This window comes from Odontesthes bonariensis, chromosome 12, assembly GCF_027942865.1.
Source record: "Odontesthes bonariensis isolate fOdoBon6 chromosome 12, fOdoBon6.hap1, whole genome shotgun sequence".
NCBI lineage: Eukaryota > Metazoa > Chordata > Actinopteri > Atheriniformes > Atherinopsidae > Odontesthes > Odontesthes bonariensis.
Genome location: NC_134517.1, coordinates 4,811,830 through 4,830,732, shown reverse-complemented (window position 1 = coordinate 4,830,732; position 18,903 = coordinate 4,811,830). Strand labels below are relative to the sequence as shown.

General features: G+C 40.5%; 1 protein-coding gene across 2 annotated transcripts in view; it reads left to right on the top strand.

Moving 5' to 3' along the window:
• The window catches only part of epb41l5 (erythrocyte membrane protein band 4.1 like 5), a 48,101-nt gene extending 29,848 nt beyond the window's left edge, over positions 1–18,253 (top strand). Inside the window, exons 14-26 of one of the 2 annotated variants that reach the window (XM_075478953.1) lie at positions 610–628; positions 1,260–1,305; positions 1,456–1,574; positions 8,372–8,523; positions 10,442–10,539; positions 10,626–10,766; positions 11,611–11,678; positions 12,622–12,693; positions 13,589–13,664; positions 14,147–14,227; positions 15,663–15,725; positions 15,908–16,047; positions 16,390–18,253. In XM_075478953.1, the coding sequence (XP_075335068.1) occupies positions 610–628; positions 1,260–1,305; positions 1,456–1,574; positions 8,372–8,523; positions 10,442–10,539; positions 10,626–10,766; positions 11,611–11,678; positions 12,622–12,693; positions 13,589–13,664; positions 14,147–14,227; positions 15,663–15,725; positions 15,908–16,047; positions 16,390–16,459 (1,145 nt within the window). In that variant the 3' untranslated portion in view covers positions 16,460–18,253. Of the gene's footprint in view, positions 1–609; positions 629–1,259; positions 1,306–1,455; positions 1,575–8,371; positions 8,524–10,441; positions 10,540–10,625; positions 10,767–11,610; positions 11,679–12,570; positions 12,694–13,588; positions 13,665–14,146; positions 14,228–15,662; positions 15,726–15,907; positions 16,048–16,389 lie in introns of both variants that reach the window. The other variant, XM_075478952.1, reaches the window with a different exon arrangement.
• The last annotated feature ends 650 nt before the right edge of the window (positions 18,254–18,903 follow it).

The window sequence follows — 18,903 nt, the reverse complement described above, 5'->3', positions numbered from 1 at the left end:
TACAGGTTCCCCAAAAGATACAAGATTGAAGAAACTCAGTTTTTTTTTCCCCCACCTACAATAAGTTTAAGGTTCAGAGTCACTTACCTCTCTGTCTGAGCGGTAACACCCGGAGTTTCCCTCACATCAGGGAACACAAACTACCTGCACAGCAAAGAGTGATGCACTTCAAATCCACCAGCAACACACGAAACATAAGTTTACAGTGTCATAAGTCGTGTCACCCCTTCAGTGTTGTAGGCCTCATAAGAATAAGGAATAACTGAAATGCCAAAGTATTCTGACCAGCCACACTGGCTCTGCATTTCTGTTCAGGAGCATTCTGTAATTATTTATTATTTATGCTTGATTGTCCAGCTGTGAAAGGGAATAGCTTGGACGTGCTGTGTGCTCGGCCTGAAAGTCCAGGGAACGCTAAACTTTTGCTATGAAACTGTAACCAAGCAATAGTATATCTTTTGATTTGTAATAAATGGAGAAAAAAAATTAAAAAGCATATTTCACTCGATCTATATTAGTAATGAAGTGTTGCTTGATTAGCAAACTGGGATTTCTAACCATTTCAACTTATTAACACAGTACTTACTGTATGTTGTCTGTGTTTTACAGGAGTATTCCACCCCCAGGAGTAAGTACACCGATGCTTAAATAATGTGATTGTTTGAGATTTCCATGTGTCCCTGCATTGTTGAAGCTTTTATTTTTGTGTTGGGATTGTATGTCCCTGATTGAAAATCCTTGAACGGCTGCTGTGTGATGTTGTGTGCAGAACAGCTTAATTAGTTCACAAAATGAAATCTCTTCTAGCCTTAACAAGTACAGTTACTTAAAGTTCTGTACACTACACACGGTGTCATACTATTCACTTTGGTCTCGAGGCCTGGCTTCGATACAGAGCTTTTTGGTACGGGAAAATGTGTGTGGGCTAAAAGTCTAATCACAACTGGGGTTTTGTAAATTGGCTCACAGAAGACTTCAAACAAAGAATGTAATGTACAGATGATGTCATAACTTAAATAAAATGGTTGCTGTGTCATGGCCCGAAGGCTTGATGCCCAACATAGATTCCTCTGTGTAATGTTCAGAAAACAAGCAGGGACTCTTAAAGTGTTCCTGGTGTTAAAGTGTTAAAGTAATGCTATTTGACCTGACACTGAAAATCAAATGGCGTTACTTCCAGTGCCAATCCATGTGCAGTACTAAGAATGTTGTGTTGCTGTGTTTGGTCTGAATAAATACTAACTTCTATCTTTTCTCAGCGTTCTCTCTTCAGGTAATGGCTTCAGCTCCAGCAAAGATGGCAAGGTAAGGAGAAGTGTGCACACAATGAGGAGTTAAATCATGTCAAATATTGAGCCTTTTTATCATTTATTTTGTTACTTCATTTTCTCAGTTGCAAAATATCTCACTGTTTTTATCCTCTTGTTCTGTTTTTTCATATAATTTCTCCTTCAGATTTCCTCCAGTCGAGGCGCCTGGTCTGTTGCACCTGTGGTCAGCCCAGTAGCAGCTTCTGCCTGTGGACCAGTGGAAATCGAGACTTTGCCCAGAAGCCCTGGAGGAGAAAAACGAAGGTTGGTACCCGAATAATTTCTTTACTCCGTTAAGCCACATTTTTTACTCTTCTTTTGTTTATTTGACTATACACAAAAAAAACACTGAACCTGATAAGTGTTCAGTAACATATCTCAAACAATATTTTGAAGTCAGTTTCAGTTCATTTTTATATGTGAGTGGTAACTGCCCAGTGCTGACTAATGGTGAGGAAAACAGAACCGGATTAGAAGAGGCTGGAGCAGGCTGAATGATCACTGTTGGTTGCTGAAAGAAGTAGCTAGGTGTGTTTTTCCTGGTCTAATGCCATGTGAGTGGCTTAGGATGGCTTATCCACTGACCCTGTCATGTTGTGATCAGGAAGAGGATAAAAGAAGTGAGGGCAGGGGCAAGGAGAAAGTTAATTATGTCTGCATTTTTTTCTACGCACCTGCTTTTACCTTCTATGTGGAGCTGGAAGGGAATTCTGTGCAAAACGAGTTGGCATGATGCACTGTGCAGATTATGCCTGGATCGTATTTGTTTTCTCTTGTGTAAAATGCAGCAGCACAGTATTCACCCAAGTGCCAAATTGAAATTGAACAAAGCTGGACAGCCGGCAAAACAATGTCAGACAGGCAATTGGCCATGGAAAGATTAGATGGATGCTGACAGGATATTTTCCTTCATTAAATGTAACATACAAAAACTTGGCTGGTGTTCTGCTACCATCTTCTTAATATTGCCTTTTTTATTTTTATTTTTTGTGCATTTGAGGACTCAGTTTATTCCCTTTGAGCCACTTTCTTTGAAAAAATGTGTCTAAATATCCTGGGATGAGTAATTGATGTAAATGTTTTTTTTCAACGTGTCATAAAAGTTTTAAAGTGTGTGCATGTTGAATGTGAACAGGCATTTGTTTCCCGCTCTTTAAAACATGATGTTCCCCTGTTTGTTCCAGTATTATCATGTACTGAGGACAAACTGGTCTTGTCTGGAGGCAGGCTGGGTAGGTACAACCAAACACCGACAATGCTTTGGCTTTAACCAATCAGTCGCTGTGCTGTGGCGGGTTTCATGATTTGGCTTTGGAAAAAGACGGACAACAGCTCGATGTGATGTGCTGTTTGTCCACTTTTGATCAGCATGAAATGCCAACCTAATTGGTGCAGGAAGCAATGCTATGATACGGGATGCTGTGTAGGGATCTTGATTTGGTGGCATGACTCGGTGATGTGATATGATTTCAGCTTTGGATCTGTTCTGTTTAAGACTGTGGTGCCTTCTACGGTGTAGGTATCTATTCGTCCATTCATCTAATATCCTGCTGTGCATCCTGTTCACCTGCTCCTCTTTAAACTTTCCAAATGATAAAAGGAAAAAATACAACCGTTTCTGAGGATGATGATGAAATAAAATGCTTTCCTTTTTGCATATTTTCAACATAATGGCTCTATACCTCAGGGCTTGAGGGCCGCTGTCCTGCAGGTTTTAGATGTTTCCCTGCTTCAACACACCTGATTCAAATCAATGCATCATTAGCAGACTTGTGCAGAACAAAACAATCTTTTAAAGAGATCCATTTCATCTGAATCAGATGTGTTTGCTGCTTGTGTGACTCTAGTTAGGTTTAAAAAAAAAAATAAAAAGAAGCTTATTCTAGTGATGCTCCGATCAGCATTTTTTGGACCGATCACCAAAATCATGATCTGCCCGATTGCCGATCACTAGCAGAGAGTGCACCATTTATAGAAATTAAACCGCCAGAGGTAGCTGGGGAGTTTGCAAAAAACAATTAGAATTTTTTTTTTAATGAATTTTTTAATCTAGCCATATACATGCATTGGGTTTGATTTCAGCATCAGATTATTAAACAATGATGCAGTGAAATGACTTGAAAATCACCACAGAGGTAGCTGGGGACATGTAGAACAAGAATCTGATGGAGTCGGCAGAGAACATTTTGATTTGGTTCTAAATGACGTTTTCAAATCTGACTATGCAGAAATGAGTTTGATTCTGAATATGCTTCAATAATTTAGTTCTATCATTTTGTTTTAATCATTAAAAAGAATGTAGTAAAAAAAAAAAAACAAGTAATGACAGGTGTATGTATTTCAACAAATGAAAAATCAACTTCGATATAGATATCTGAGTTTACGGGGTGCACTTGAATGCACCATAAATCCGCTCACACACTTTACCGATTTTCAAGTGTAGCTAGCGCGACCGTGCCTCTCCGAAGCGCAGATGGCGTGACCGCAGTAAGTTTCACGTCTTTCTGACACACTTTGAAGAAATTCCAGACAGGAGAGGTCATGTTGTCAAGATGCACTGTAGAGGTTTTGCCTGTTCGGTTCTGTTCACACGTCACGTACCACATTAGAAAGTGGTCGCTAGTAATTTATGTCACGTAATCGGTTTTTTAATCGGCATATTTTTCCGATCGCCGATCAGGCTATTTTTGGGCATTATCGGTCGATCATGATCGGCAGCCGATCGATCGGAGCATCACTAGCTTATTTCCATTAATCGTCATTCTTCTTATAAGGCTCTAAATTTTAAGGAGGAGAAAATATTGGTCATAATGGGGGCGGGGTCAAAAAAATTTGAATATATTGTTCAAGTGGGACAATGTAACAGTGGAGCATTGATGATTTTCCTTTGATAATAGTTTGAAGCTTGGTAGTCATCTTACTCTGTTAGTTATTTGCATGTGAATCTACAAAAAAAACAACAATAAACGAACACGGCAGGATGAAGGCTTTGACAATGTAAGATAGATTAAGTACTAAAGTAGCATAATATAGGTATGTGTACAAATATAAGAATGATCAACATCCAGGTAGAACTGTTTCTAGGTTACTGGCTTACAGTTTATTTATTTTATTTTACAGTTTAAGATGTTATTTAGATAACATGGTACTGATTCATAAACTCGGCGTGTCTCGCCAAAGAAACAAGCACAACCCTACAATGAAGAAAAAGTTGTCAGTTTCTCAGACTCACAGTTCCAGTGTGTTCTGTCTGTAATGAGAACCTTGGAGTTGTTCTTCACGTCATGAACTCGTAGGAACAGTTAACATTGAGTCGGGTAAGGTGAGGAGGATGCTTTCAAAGTGACTAATCCGTAGGTGAGGCTGTTCATGATCTCTCATGAACAGCCTCTCATGATTGATCTCTCTGATGCTCTTTAATTTTCTTCACATCTTTTAAATGCACTGTAACTAATGATTTTGCATGCAGCTCTACAAGCCTTAGCTGGTCACCTGATGACATGAGCAAGTCGGTCTTAACAGAAATAATGAGCCTTTTGCACGTTCATGTAGATCTGTAATATGACACTTTAATGTTGACAGTGTAGTATCAGTCAAAATGTTGGTCTTCTAATTATTCAGTATGAATTGGACGGTGTGTTATTTTTCCTTTGAAAATTGTGCGATAACATCTAAGCTTTCTTATGGAAATGTAATGTTAACAAATACAAATTGAAGAAATATAATTAGAAAATCTAAAACATATATAAATATCCTAAAAGAAAATTAGAAATGTGTAAAAGGTCACTTTAAGTGTCATGTTCCCCACAACGGCTGTGTATGTGTGTTGCCACGTTTCTGCCTTAAAGCTCTCTGTCTCCCTGTATAAGCTGCCATGTAGTGCTGTGCCTGTAACTCCTGCCTTCTCTCTGACCCTTGTTAATTCCTGTGTGCTCCTTCACATCTCTAAAACATTATCATAAGTGAAGGTGGATGAGTTTCACATCAGTGCTTTTGGAATTAATTAGAATTCATCTGTGTTGCCAATGAGAAACTGCATGAAAAATATGAAGGTCAGTAAAAGTTCATCTGCTGACCATGTAGTTATCAGCCATTAGTCACCGTTGGCAGAAACTGAGCGTTGTCTTCCCATCTAAACTCTGGAGAGCCGTCATGAATAAAAGCCTCTTCCTCTGGGCCTCCAGCACTGAATATGTAAACACAGACTTGACACAAGCCATCGAACCTCATCCACTAGAGGTGCAAAGCCAGGTCACTGGCACTCCAGAGACATCCAGTCTACTTGGCTTAACTCAAGTGTTCATGTGACAACACGTGTCATATCACACTCGAAGGCATGCCAGTTTACAGTTGTAGCAATGTACAATAAGCTGCATGATTTATTCAGTGTGCTGACACTGCTGGCCTTGTGCATGACCGCTTTATTTATTCTTTTTGTCTCATATCAGTTGAAATGGCTTGTTTTGTGGGGGTTCAAATAGAAAAAACAGACCATGTCCTTTGGCAAAGTAAAAAGGATTGTTTAACCTTGAGACACAGATGTAGAAGATATGAAACTTTGTTCCACATATGACCGTTGGACACACGGAGCCATGTAAGATGATTTAGACATTCTCTTTCCCTCTTGTAATTACTTCCTGCTTCCTAAGTTCTTGTCTGCAGCCTTTTGCTGGTTTCTTCTTTCACTGTGTTTAATTTCTGTGCTAAAGCGCTTTCCCTCCTTCACTCCTCACAGTTTCTTCTGTTTCCACACCCATCCTACCAGTGCTGCTTTTAGTTTGCCTCAACACTCCCACTACCGCATCTTTGTGCTTCCACCTCCCGTTTGTCCCCCTCCTCTTGTTCTTCACCATTGCCTCCACCCTGTTCTCCTCAGGTCTCCTCCTTCCTCCATCCACACCCCGCCCCTGTCGCATCAAAGCTCCCTACAAGGAGTTGGACACATCCACCCAGTTGACAGCGCTCTCACCTTCTGTACTGATACGAGTGTGTCAGCCTGCTAAGAAATGGGAGTGGCTCGGCCTCGAGGTGACTTGTCCTTGAAAAGCTTCTGCCACTTGTGGTTGGGACCATACAGCATGGAAGAACTTTCATGTTACGCCTTATTGGATGAAGCATTTCTCAGCAGTAGCTGCTCAGAGTACCAATTCATCAGACCAACATCCGACTGACATTTCTAAATCGTGACATCACAGCATCTCCTGCTCCATAATGTTACATTTTATCACTTCATGTCATGCCTTTCCTCTTTTCATGTTTGTTCAGTGAAAGTTTGAAGTCGCTGTCCCCTTCCTCCTCCTCCATGCCCCCCCTGACCTTCTCTCCCAAACACGCAGTGAAGCTGGCCGACTGATGTAAGATGGTATCAGTGTGAGGCTTAGGAATTCAGTTCCACTCTCGACTCTTCGGGGAAACGATACTGAAGGTCACATTGTTTCTTGAGGTTTTTCTCCTCTTTGCTCCTTATTTTCACTCAGAAAGAATTTCCTGTTTTTGTAGAATTGTAATCTTTAAAACACCATGATATGTTAATTGAGCTTGAATTCCATCCCTTTTTTTTTTTTTTTTTTTTTTTATGAAATCTGATTTGTTTTGTATTCACTCTGTTCCAACATTTCATTGATCTGCTGCTGTGCTTTTAAAGGGAGTTGGATAAGAGGGCTGATATCTTTCTCGTCTTTGCACAGGTTTGCAGAGCAACATTCCAAATATTCCAGATCAAACCAATTTGCACGTTGATTCTTGAAAGTGTTTTTTTTTTTTTTTAATTCTGGTGAAGATTTTTCTGCTTGTCGGTGGTAGCTTGTACAGCTTCCATTTTGCCCATCAGAAAATATTTCAACTGCACCTTCTCATCCAGCTTCCATTATGATGGTTTGAAATGTTCAACACTGAATTCCTCGAGATGGATTTAGGTCACTTTATCTTGTGAACACAACTGTGGTGCTGGCTTGGCAAAGAAGGTATGATGAAAGGACCCTGAGAGAAGAGACCATTATGTAGAAGTGGATGGATGCTAAACTGGTCACTCGCGCCTCAGCTCCTGTGTTGAATAACTGTTAGTTACACCAAGAGGATGATTAAACAGTATCATTGCTTAGTTAGATGTTTACTTGACTGACCAAATGAAGTGTATCTCTTTAAATTATTTCAAATCATTTTAGAGAATAAAAACAGGAATGACACAGAAGTTATTTAAATTTGTTTTTATCCCTTTAATGCATTGAGTGAAGGTATGTACAGTACAGTAAAGATTTGTCTCATCCTTTGCTGTCATGGAACTGGTACCATTGCTTTTGAACACAAACTTGCTAACTTTTGAAAGTATCAGCTACATGCATGGGGACTTCACATGATTGCACAAAAGCACACCTCTGTATGGTGTTCGTTTAAGAGCACACACTAAGTCCATGGTATGCCTTTGTTGGGTTTTTCCTCCTGATTTATTTCCCTCATGATGGCAGGGCACATCCTTACTGTCCATACTGTTTCCTCCAGGAATTTCTTCACACGTGGGAGTGTTTCAATACATTTGCTTTTTGAGCCCTTGGACCGAGCGTTGTAATTTACTTTGCAATCTTTTTGTTTGTTGTCCTCTCCACACATATATAATTGGTGACTAACCAGGCTGCTGGAAGAACTACTAGCAGAATCTTTGTGTCAAATGTTTGCTTCAAACACCTCAAAGTTTTTACCCCACATTATTACCTGCTTTAAATGCTTATATCCGGACTCTGGCTCTTTAAATGGTTTTACAGTGGCTTATTTTCATTTGTGTATTTTTATTAGTATTATTCTAATTTCCATTTTTGGAGTATTTGGCGCCATAATGGTATTTTTTTCTAAAATGTCTGCAATGATGGTAAAACCAGCCCTTTTTATCAGAAGAGTCCATTCAAATCTTACGGATAACAGAGGTAAGCTGTGTAATCCTAAATACTTTTTAGGTGACATGTTTTTGGTCGTTTGTTTTATATTAAATCTATTCATGTTAATCGCTGCAAATTTGATGACGGGTCTTTGAAGTGTTTTCTCCTGTTTTGTTATCCCTGTGCCTCCAGCGTGCCTGTGGTTGCTGACCTGATGGAGACGTGCATAGATGATATCCTCAGAACTCCTGTCGTTCCCCCCGTGTCGACTACAGACGAGCCTGCATCATCCAGTGCCTATGCCACAGCCAGTGTTACTACAGAAAATCCACTCAGTCTCGCTGGTGAGGCTCGAACAACCATACCTTCAACAGCGTACAGTGACAATATAATAATGCTGGAAACTGAAGATTTTTATTTATTTTTATTTATTTTTTAATTTCAAAAATACATTTTCTCAATGGGAATGTTTGAATATTTCATCCTCTACTGTACATAACCTCATCAGAAGATGGAGGCATTTATGTGTGGACATGGCCGAAAATAAATACCCTAATCTTTGGACACTCGGGTAGAACTACATTAACAATAAGTACTAAAATTGCCAGAAGAAGTCATTTTGACCTTTACATTCAAAACACAATAATCTCTCATGATAAAGGTTCTATAGATACATTCATTTCTTCTGCTTGAAGTCTTTCAGATAATGAAATAACATTGAAACCTACATTTACAGATGCTGTACTAAACTATTATACGATACACTGGCATTTTCTGAAATTCATTCAATATTATTAAAAAACTAAATAACAATAACTGATAAGGTCACATTTGATAATTATATATCTTGACTATATATATACAGAAAATAATCAGATGCTGGAAAACCTATAATAATATGAAAAGCAGCTACACTATTATTACAGCCAAACAACCTTGTAAATTGCCTATAGCTGTTGCGCTGCGAAGTCATGTTATCTATGAACAGAACATCTGGATCTGTCTCTGAAAGTAGGTGTCTCTCGTTTCTTAGAGAGCCCTTCCAGTAGTTAAAGGTCTAAAGGTTTTTCAACCATTGTCAGCTCTTACTAAATTTCCTATTCTTTATTATTCAATGTAATCTGATTAGTTGGCCTATTTGTTGGCAAACTAGAATATAAAATAGCAGAAGAGACAAGAAGAGTGCCTTCTTTATAGAGAGGAAATAATAGTTAGAATTCCCACAACGTCGACCATGGGAAAGATAAGAGTAGAACAGCGTGAAATTTAGTGTGGTCAGTATGACTATGAATATGTTAAACTGTCAGTTGGTCATATTTTCTCTGCTTTTTTTTTTTAGTAATTTATAGATAAAAACAGTTCTGGACTAAAGAAAGGGACCATCTGGCTTGTTTCAGTGCTCGGTTCAAAAGCCTGAATATCTGATGTTATGGGGGTGCATTGGTGCCTTTTAAACTAGCCACTTTTCAGGGAACACCTTGCACATTTCAGCAAGACAATGCAAAGCCACATACTGCATCTATTCCAACAGCAGGGCTTTGTAGTAGAAGAGTCTGGGTGCTGGACTGACCTGCCTGCAGTCCAGACCTTTGACCACCTGAAAACATTTGGTGCATCAGCAGCTAGAATCCTGTCAGACGAGAATAGAACAAAGGTCCAACAACTGTCTCCTCAGTTCCACATGTTCACAGACTGTTGGTGATGCTACACAGTGGGAAACATGAGAGATGCTGCTGCCTTCAAAACCAAGATGCGCTCATATTTGGCATGAAATGGTGAACATGTCTCATAATGTCCTCAAATATTTGTTTGACATTTGAAAATCAGTGCTTTCTGTTTACAAATGTTGCAACATTTTGGAATATCTGCCAAAAGTATCTGCCTATTATGGTCTTACTGACAGCAATCGGCCTACCAGCAATCAGGATAACATCAACAGATGGCACTGGCTGATATTTCTCTGCTGTGTCTTGGTTGAGTCACATTGACTTTAACCTGAGCGTGCACAAAACATGTTATTGGGCTTGTAAGCACAAAATAAGTCATTGAGTTGGTGTAACAAGATGAAAAGCCCTAGAAATGGTCTTGAAATAAGACATTTCATCGTTTACCTGGAAATTCAAGGAAAAATAACAACATCTCTATCAGCCATCTGCTCAATGATTGTTTTTAGCGTCTGTATTGACCCAGAATTTCACAGTCAGTGCATCCCTAGTAAGAATGATTTTATAATTCTATTTAAAGCTGTTCTTGTCCCCACAGAAGCAGCAGCTCGTCTGAAGCAGCTGGAGTTGGATGGTAGTCCACTCCTTCCTACTCCAAGAAATAACATCAACGTTAATATGGTCATGAACAATCAGGTGGGTTTCATTTGCTAAAAGCAACACTTTTGTTGCCTTTCTGATATAGATGACTAACCCTTTCCGTTGTTTGTCCTCTCCAACAGGATGATGTGGTGAAGATCACAGAGAAGTGTGGTCTGAACAGTACAGGCAGTAGTCCAGTTGTCACTCCACTGCACACCCCAGAGGATCTAAAGAGCAATATCCTGAAAGCTCAAGCTGAGGCTGCTGCTGTTAAAGTGCAGGTTAGATTCCACTGAACAGGAAAGGAATAAAGGAAAGGAATGAAAGGAAGAAAGACACTTTCTGATACAGTTACAGTTTATTTGAACTATCCAGGCTTAGTTTCTCAATTCTTTTGGCTATTCCATACATTGCTTCCATTGTATTGATTAGTGATTTTTATCTGGAAGATGTGTAAGGATGAAAAGCATCATCATTGGTCTTAGTTTTTTTTGTTAATTTGCTGTATTTCTCTCTTATGAATTAAACAATTACATGAACTTGAAACAAATATATTAGTTCGATATGAAGAGGCATTATAGAGGCGTTGGTTGTTCTCGATCAGTGTTTTCTAACCCTGATCCTCCTAGCACACAGCCCTGCATGTTTTCCATGCGTCCAAATATAAGGGTCAGCTCTTCAGCTCTTTAAGCTCTGCAGAAGGCTGATGAAGACTTATTGGCGTGATTTGGTGTGCTGGAGCAGGGAAACATGCAGGGCTGTGTGCCCTGAGGATCAGGATTGGAAATGTAGTGAGTAAATAATGAAAACTAATTTTATAGTCCATAATTATTTTATTTTTGATGAATCTTTAAACCGTTTTTCTTGAGAGGCCCAATAGCCTACCACTATGTAATACTTTAAACCAAAGTATCTGTGCAACTTTTTTTTTTTGCACATCACTTCAGGTTGGCTTCCATTTGAGCAGACTTTAGCATTATGAGCTTCAGTGTGTCTGTGTGTGTCACAACAGGATAAAACATGACATCTGTTGCATGCCAGAAATGTGGAAAATCTTATACTTGTGTGTTTTTATTCTGCTGTCTTATAAAAGTCTCTAATCTGTCTGCCTGTTTTCCTCTGTAGGGGCCTTTGGAGGAACACGTCCTAATAGTTGGAGATAAGAACTGTAACTTGCAGGAGGCTTCTGCCAGGTAGGAGCACCAAAGAATAGGAAAAAAAGTGGAGGCAATATTCAACATAAAATATTGAGGAAAAAAGTGGGAATTAAATTTCTATAATTAGATTTAACAATGGAAAATACAATCCAAAAAAAATTCGCCACCTGGATTTAACTAAGCAAACATAAGTCATAATTTTCACACATGAATTGGCCCCACAGAGTCCAGACCTTAACCCCACTGAGAATCTTTGGGATCCGGTCCGACTCTCCCATCAAGTAAATGGTGTGCCACAGTGAATGTGTGCCATAATCGGAGCTAAAGGTGGTCCAACAAAATATTAGAGTGTGTGACTTTTTATGTATGTATGCAGCATGACACTGGATTCCTTACAGTTAGTGCAGAGCACTCATACCATGAGTCATGCTATGAGTCATTCAGTGCTTTGTTCCAGCCAATCGCAACACTACCTGCTGCTATTGCTGATTAACCTTTTACATTTTGATGAGAATTCTTCGCATTGCTCACAATATTACACCCCTCACTTTTTATTTTTAGGAAGAAAAGTCTCTGGACAAGAAATGATCTGACACTGGTTTTTAGCGGAGGCTGCTAGTGTCTCAAGTCTGAATACACAAGGTTTTACTTACTGTTCCTTTTTTTATGGCTGCAATATATTGTTTAAAAACACAAAAGGATTTACTAAATGCTTTGTCTGAAAATACAGTGAACCAGGAAAAAATGGGCTTTTTTACACAGCTGTGATATAGTTTTAAGCAGGACACTATAGTACATATTATGTTGGGCCAAGATTCTCTCAGTGCAGTGGGAACAATTTAAGCCTGTTTTGTCTCTAAAACGGACAGAATATGTCATGCTGGTATGTGCAGTATGAAAACGGCAGCATGCGTTGTCTGTTTGCCAGGTTGAAGGTGCGCACCGGCCGAATGGGCAGTAACTCGTCTCTTTCTGTTAGCGGCCGTCCTGACATCCAAGACTCCTGGGAGCTGATCAAACCTGCCTCTCTGGTCTCATCTGCTGCAGCCAGGTCGGTGTGTTTTTCTTCTCAATGCTTTGTGTGCAATTTACACCCTCCTTTTTCTATCAGATGAAATCTGTTTGTGTTCCTGTTTCACTTTGTACTGTGTGCATCGATAGAGGATTTGACATGTTTCCTTTTTTATTTCAAGTGGAGCTAAATCAAATGAATAACTTACTGAAAATCATCACTAACATTTAATACAAGCAACATAGCATAACTAAATATTTCCCATATTTTTTATATTATGTAAAAAAATGTCAAGAAGGGATTTCTTAGAATAAAGAAAACTTCTAACTCAGTTAATCAACAGCCACAACGGTTAGATGAGATTTAGAATTTTTTTTTCTTTCAGTGGTATCAAACTTCATATGTAATTCTACAATTTTATACTCACAACTGCAGCATTAAGGGCTGCATCACTGGGACCATGGAAAGGGTCACCAATAAACAGGAAACAAAGGTGTTGCCTGATACCTGTTGTTTTTGCTGACATCTGTTGGTGTCTTTGAGTAATGCAGGAGTGTGTGTGTGTGTGTGTGTGTGTGTGTGTGTGTGTGTGTGTGTGTGTGTGACACAGAGAGTCACATGACTTGATTTCTGCCTGGATACTGCTGGCAGAGAGTGACACCAAAAACAGACATTTCCCAAACGCTGCGTGTCTCTGAGCTCATTGAGGCATGAAATGCTTCCCCTTTCAGGCTGCTTTTCTGCTGCAGTCTGGAGAACTTACAATGTGCTGTTGTTGCTGAAATGAACAGATTTATTAACAAGTTATGGATAATAACAGTTGCAGTTTTTGTTGCCATGTGTTGTTCAAAGATGAAGAACTTGAAATGCATTACAACATCACTGTGCTCCAACATGTATGTACAGTCATTTCTATTCTGTGTCCATTGTTTAGTTCTGAGAAGTTAACTGAGGATTTAAATCCATCTGCTCTCAAGATTCCTGCTGCCAGCGAAGGCTTGGCACCAAAGGTAACAAAATGATTAGACTTCATACTAATTATTTACTGTTGTGTTGTGCAGCGAAGCTATATTGGTAACTACTGAACTAATAAACATGTACAAAGTGCCTATTGTAAGGAGCTTGGGAATACTATTGTTTCCAATATTTCTCAGCCATTGATTGGACTTCTTTTTTTGTCATTTGAAATCATGACATTATGGGCACTTTTAACTGCCCCTTCAACAATTCGGTGCATGTGTGAGAACGATGATCTGCATGACTTACTGAACTGGCTCACTTGAAAGAAACGGTCACCATAATGCACCAGCACATCTTACAGAGTTTAAATATTCAAGAATGTTGGCTTTAGTTCACGACATGAACTTGCTTTTGATTTTTCATCTCAGCCTTGGTCTGGACATTCTGAAGCCTATTTAGTTATCATGCAGAGTGGTTTGGGTGCATTTCTTGCTTATATGTGGTGGTAAAGACTGCTCTCATCACGCTGCAGGTTAAAGCGGAGGAGTTTGATCTACAAAACGCTGCCCTGCTGTCTGACAACCTGATTGATTTCACTGACCCGACTCCCCCGGTAAGTGTCAGTGCACTGGAGGAGTTTCTTCAATCATCTGTCATAAAACCTTCTTGGTAGCTCGTTTGTGCACCTCTGCACAGAAAAGGCTTCCATGATGTGACGTACTCCTGAATGGACAGCAGCAGTAATTCACGGCTGTTTCAGGCCAACGCACACAGTGACCCGGAGCAAATACGGGTCAGCGCTCCGAACCCAAGCTCAACATTGCTCACTCAACCAAACCCCAGTTTAAAGGTGTTTTCCAGTTTTGTACGAACATTGAAACTGAGCTCAAAATAAGCATCTATTTGATACTGTTGGAGCTCAGCAGTTTGCATGTCCTTATTAAGGCGGTTCTGTGTTAATAAGCGCAACGTTTATGTGATCCAATGCATGAAGGAGACTGCTGCATAGATGTTTTTTTTCCTCAGACACATGAGTTTTCATGGCTGTTTTTTTATACCCCACTCTGCTGCCACAGTGGAGACTGAAAACCCCCGCACCCCTTGAGCATTTGTTTTCAAGTCGGGGAATATTTTTCCCACCAAGGTGATCCAGAGGCAACAAGACTCTCTGAATGTGAGGTTTTCTAGATCCTGCAATCAGTCACTGACTTCACTGGGAGGAAATCCTGCAGCCCGTGCTGCCTGTGCACCGTCCCATGTCCCATACTGGTCGGACCCCCCTCAGGCCTTCAGGCCATAGCTCTTTAAAGCACCCTGATATGTGTAGAGGTCAGTGATGATGCCCACCTGAGCCTAAAAACCAGGTAATTCCACTCAGCGCCCGCTGCACAGTGGTCTACTGCAGGAGATCTCCGTGTTAATGAGAGCGTTGCTGTGTGCATGAGATTTTGGTGCTTCTCCCTCGGCTTTCACTTTCTTCTGTCCTAGTTGTATGAAAGGCACAGTTACCTTTGGGCTTCAGTGTGCACAGAACTTTTCACAGCAGTTCACGGCAGAAGATCTCATCATGGTTGTCCTCCGCTTGATGTGCAGGCAAAGCTGCTCTCTCAAAAACAACGTTCCCTCATTACTCTGCAGCGACAGTCACTTCATTCTCAAAGCTGTCCTACCAACCAGACTGCAATAAGATTTTATTCTAAACCAGCAACATTGACAGCTCGCTCTGTGTTGGGTTATCCAGGAGTGAGCTCTGAAGTACATTCTGACGCCTCATTTCCTCTACATAGGGGACATGTAACTCTACCTTTATGTGCAAACATGTAAAAAGTCTCTAAACAGTGTTATTATGTTCGCATCTGCCGTTAAACAATTGAGATAAAGTTCCATGGAAAAAAACAAAAAAATGCGTTCATGTTATTAGCATTATTCATAAATAATGGAATTTTTTCATAATATTCAGGGTAGTCATTAGAACATGCAAACAGTTTATTTCTGAGTCTTTCTGAGCTGGATGGAGGATGTGAGCGCAGTCTTGTGTTGTGTTCCAGCTCCCACCTGTACAGCAGCCCAAAGCACCGATCACCCCCCGCTGGATCATCCCTACAGCCGCTGTGAGTTCACCTCTCTATATGCCCTTTGGCCTGACAGTTGCAGGCTTCTTGTTTGTGATGGCTTTTCTGTTAAAATTATATTAAAAGTGAGTCTTTTCGTGCATAGCTGTTCTACTCTGGCAGCTGTAGTGGCTCTTTAGGAGCTGCCCTTCATCCTTCTTCCTCATCCTTTTCTAATGCAGCCTGCTGGCATCTTTACCAACGGCCTGCTCGACATAGACCCCCCAGCTAAGGTCGCCCCTCTTCTCCCTGCTGATGGGGGAGCAGCTCTCACCCCAACCCCTCCCCACCTCGCTCACACACGTAATGCCATCTCCACCAGGTAAAGTCCTGTGCGCTTTAAACCCGAAGCACCTGAAGTTTGTTTCAAAGCTTTAAAGTCTTCCGGCCTGTGCTGATGAGCAGAAATCCCACCTTTCTTCAGCTTGGCTGCTTTCAGAAAACATGAGTCAGACACTGTTTCAGTGTGTAAAACCCTGCAGAGGTAGTAAAATAAGTGACCAAGCATGTGACTGGTATTGTTTGTGATAAACAGATAAATCCCAGGCAGCAACTTAAAGCTGCCTTTTTCAGGACTCAAGTGCAACTGAATGTCCAGTTGGCACAGGGCTGTGTGTTGAATGCTTCTGTCAGTAAAGTGTTTCTCCCGCCCCGTGTCCCACAGCACTGTGGGTCAACCACCCACCTCGGAAGATGGAGCCAAACCCAGGGGTCTGTTGACCACTGAGCTCTGATGAAAGGAAGAGGACCCGCCATCACAACACTCCTCTTTCCAACAGCTTTCCCACAAACTGAGGCTCGGAGGAAAGGACGAGGCAGCTTTCAAGCAGTACACTTGCATCTCTAGTTGCACACACACTGACAAACAGATGGACTACTCACAGATCAATGACAGGACATTTTATTTTTCAGATCACATCTTTTTTTAAACGAACAATGCTCTAGTGTTCAAAGTTAAGAGTGTGTACATTTCCTGTTTTTCTTCCACCACCTGCCACCTTCTGAGTCACCCACACACACCTCTGCCTCCATCAAGCAGCACCACCTCCCAGCAGGTGGGAACTGACACAAAGTCTCATTTGGTACAGAGATTGATGGGAATTCAGCCTCTGACTGAAAGGTGACTTAAATGGTAGGTTGTCTGTTTTAGTGGCCTCTGGATGCTGTTGTAGCCCTAATGGTGCGCACCACTGGATCTCTGAGCTTCTCACACGTAGAGCTGCTGAAGTACACTGGAAAAATGACTGTGAAGACCACACTAAGAAAGGCATCTGTACCTCAAGCATGATGAAACGCGTGGGTCTGGTTCAGAAGTCTCCCTGTAGCCACTCGCATCTTCTTTTTTTTTTTTTTTTAAACTAGTCACTGTGGAAGTCGTCTGTTGCAGCCTTTGGGTTAGAAAGCTTCACTGGATTCTCTTTGCAACACTGGACTCTGCAGTGAAATGACCACTTTGGTTTTAGAAATATGTTTTTAATATTCATTTCTTACCTTTCTGTAGTTTCACTTGTTTAAAATGCCCATTGCAGAACTCTCTGAACTCACATATTTTGGTAGCAGCGTAACCAGGAACTGATCACCAGTGGTAGTTGGCTCTGCGTCTCTCTGGCAAACTGTTTTAAGTTGTAACATTTTATTTAAGTTTTATCCCCCACTTTGTTTCCACACCATGGCTTCTGTGGTCAGCTTAGCCTCTGGACCAAGGCATGTGAATGCCAGTAGTGAGAGCTGACCACTTGCTGTTGTCACTTGAGCGCATGGAGTCGTGTAACTAGACGGCTTCTTTCAGACAGCAGTTTGACTTTACTCCGAACATGTTGTAGCTACCTACCTGCCTTATGTCATTGAATGTATTCAACACATCTCATCTAAGAATGCCGGAAACAGTATAGATTTGTGTCACTTTTCCAACTGCTCATGTTAAGTTCACAGTGGCCGACATGGTTTAGAAGTGGAAGGAAACCTGTGAAATATCTTCAAAGCAGATTTTTGTACATGGAGAAAGTGAGGTCTGTTGCTCCACTTTCCAAATGATTTAGTATAATACACTGATGCTTATTTTTTAACTATTGTAGTCTTCAAGTTGGACATTCATTCCAGTTATGTGTAGTCTTTTTCAGTATGATGATGATTCCATTATCTTGAACAAGGGGTTGTTTTTCCAATGTGTTCTTACTGTAGCAGTGAGCAGTATTTATGCTACCACTCAGTGGAATGGTTCCAATGTTCAAAAGTATGGTAGCACATAGGTGATTATGTATTGTCAGTATGGCATCAGCCAGCTGTAGTCATGAAGTAGTTATACATATATATATATTTTCTGAAGATGATGCTGTCATAGGTACTCCAGATGTTCAGCCTCGGGATGTTTTCTAATTGCAGCAGCAGCAGCAGCAGGACATGTATGACTGATTACTGGATTTATGTCTCACATCAATTTTCTATTTTTTTCTGGATTATCTGACCATGACTCAGTAAAGCTTTGCTACAGTAGGAGACAGTTGTTTCTCATTCCTTTTTATTGTTTTTGATGTTGAAATGAAGTGATCAATGACTGTTTAGTGGTTCCTGTTGGGTTCCTGTCGGGTTCTGCTGTAGATCAGGTGTTTTTAAGGTAAAATATCACAACACACTCTTCTTTTAATCTAGCTGATCTGTAACAAAGTAAAGCCTTTATTGTGTGTTAGATACAGTAACTATTGTCACCAAAATTCATCTCATGAAGTTAAGTACAGTAGGTGCTGTGCGGTATATTTGATGAACTGGAGCTGTTGTGTCATATTGTGCGTTGGCCTTTTGGCCACTAGATGGCAGTACAGTTCCATTTTTACCCTTTTTTTGTTCTAACGGGATTGTGCGAGTTTTTATTCCTCCCATAACATAACTCTAAATTGCTTGTCCACCATATACATGGCATTGTGTGTCTGATTCACTTAATTTAAGTACGAGCTGGTGGTAAAAAGGTTCGACTCTGAAATCCTTGAAATGGGCCTGGAGTTAAAGCAGCTTGGAGTTCTGGTGAGATGAATCTGTTGACTGCACTGTTGTGCTAATTTCAGCCTTTAGGGTGTAGTGTCGCTCCAGAACAAGTCAAATCTCCACCAATGGACATTTGCAAACCAGTCAAACATCTCAAGGCTCAACATTAGCTGTTGATCATTGTTGAGTCATAGGTTTG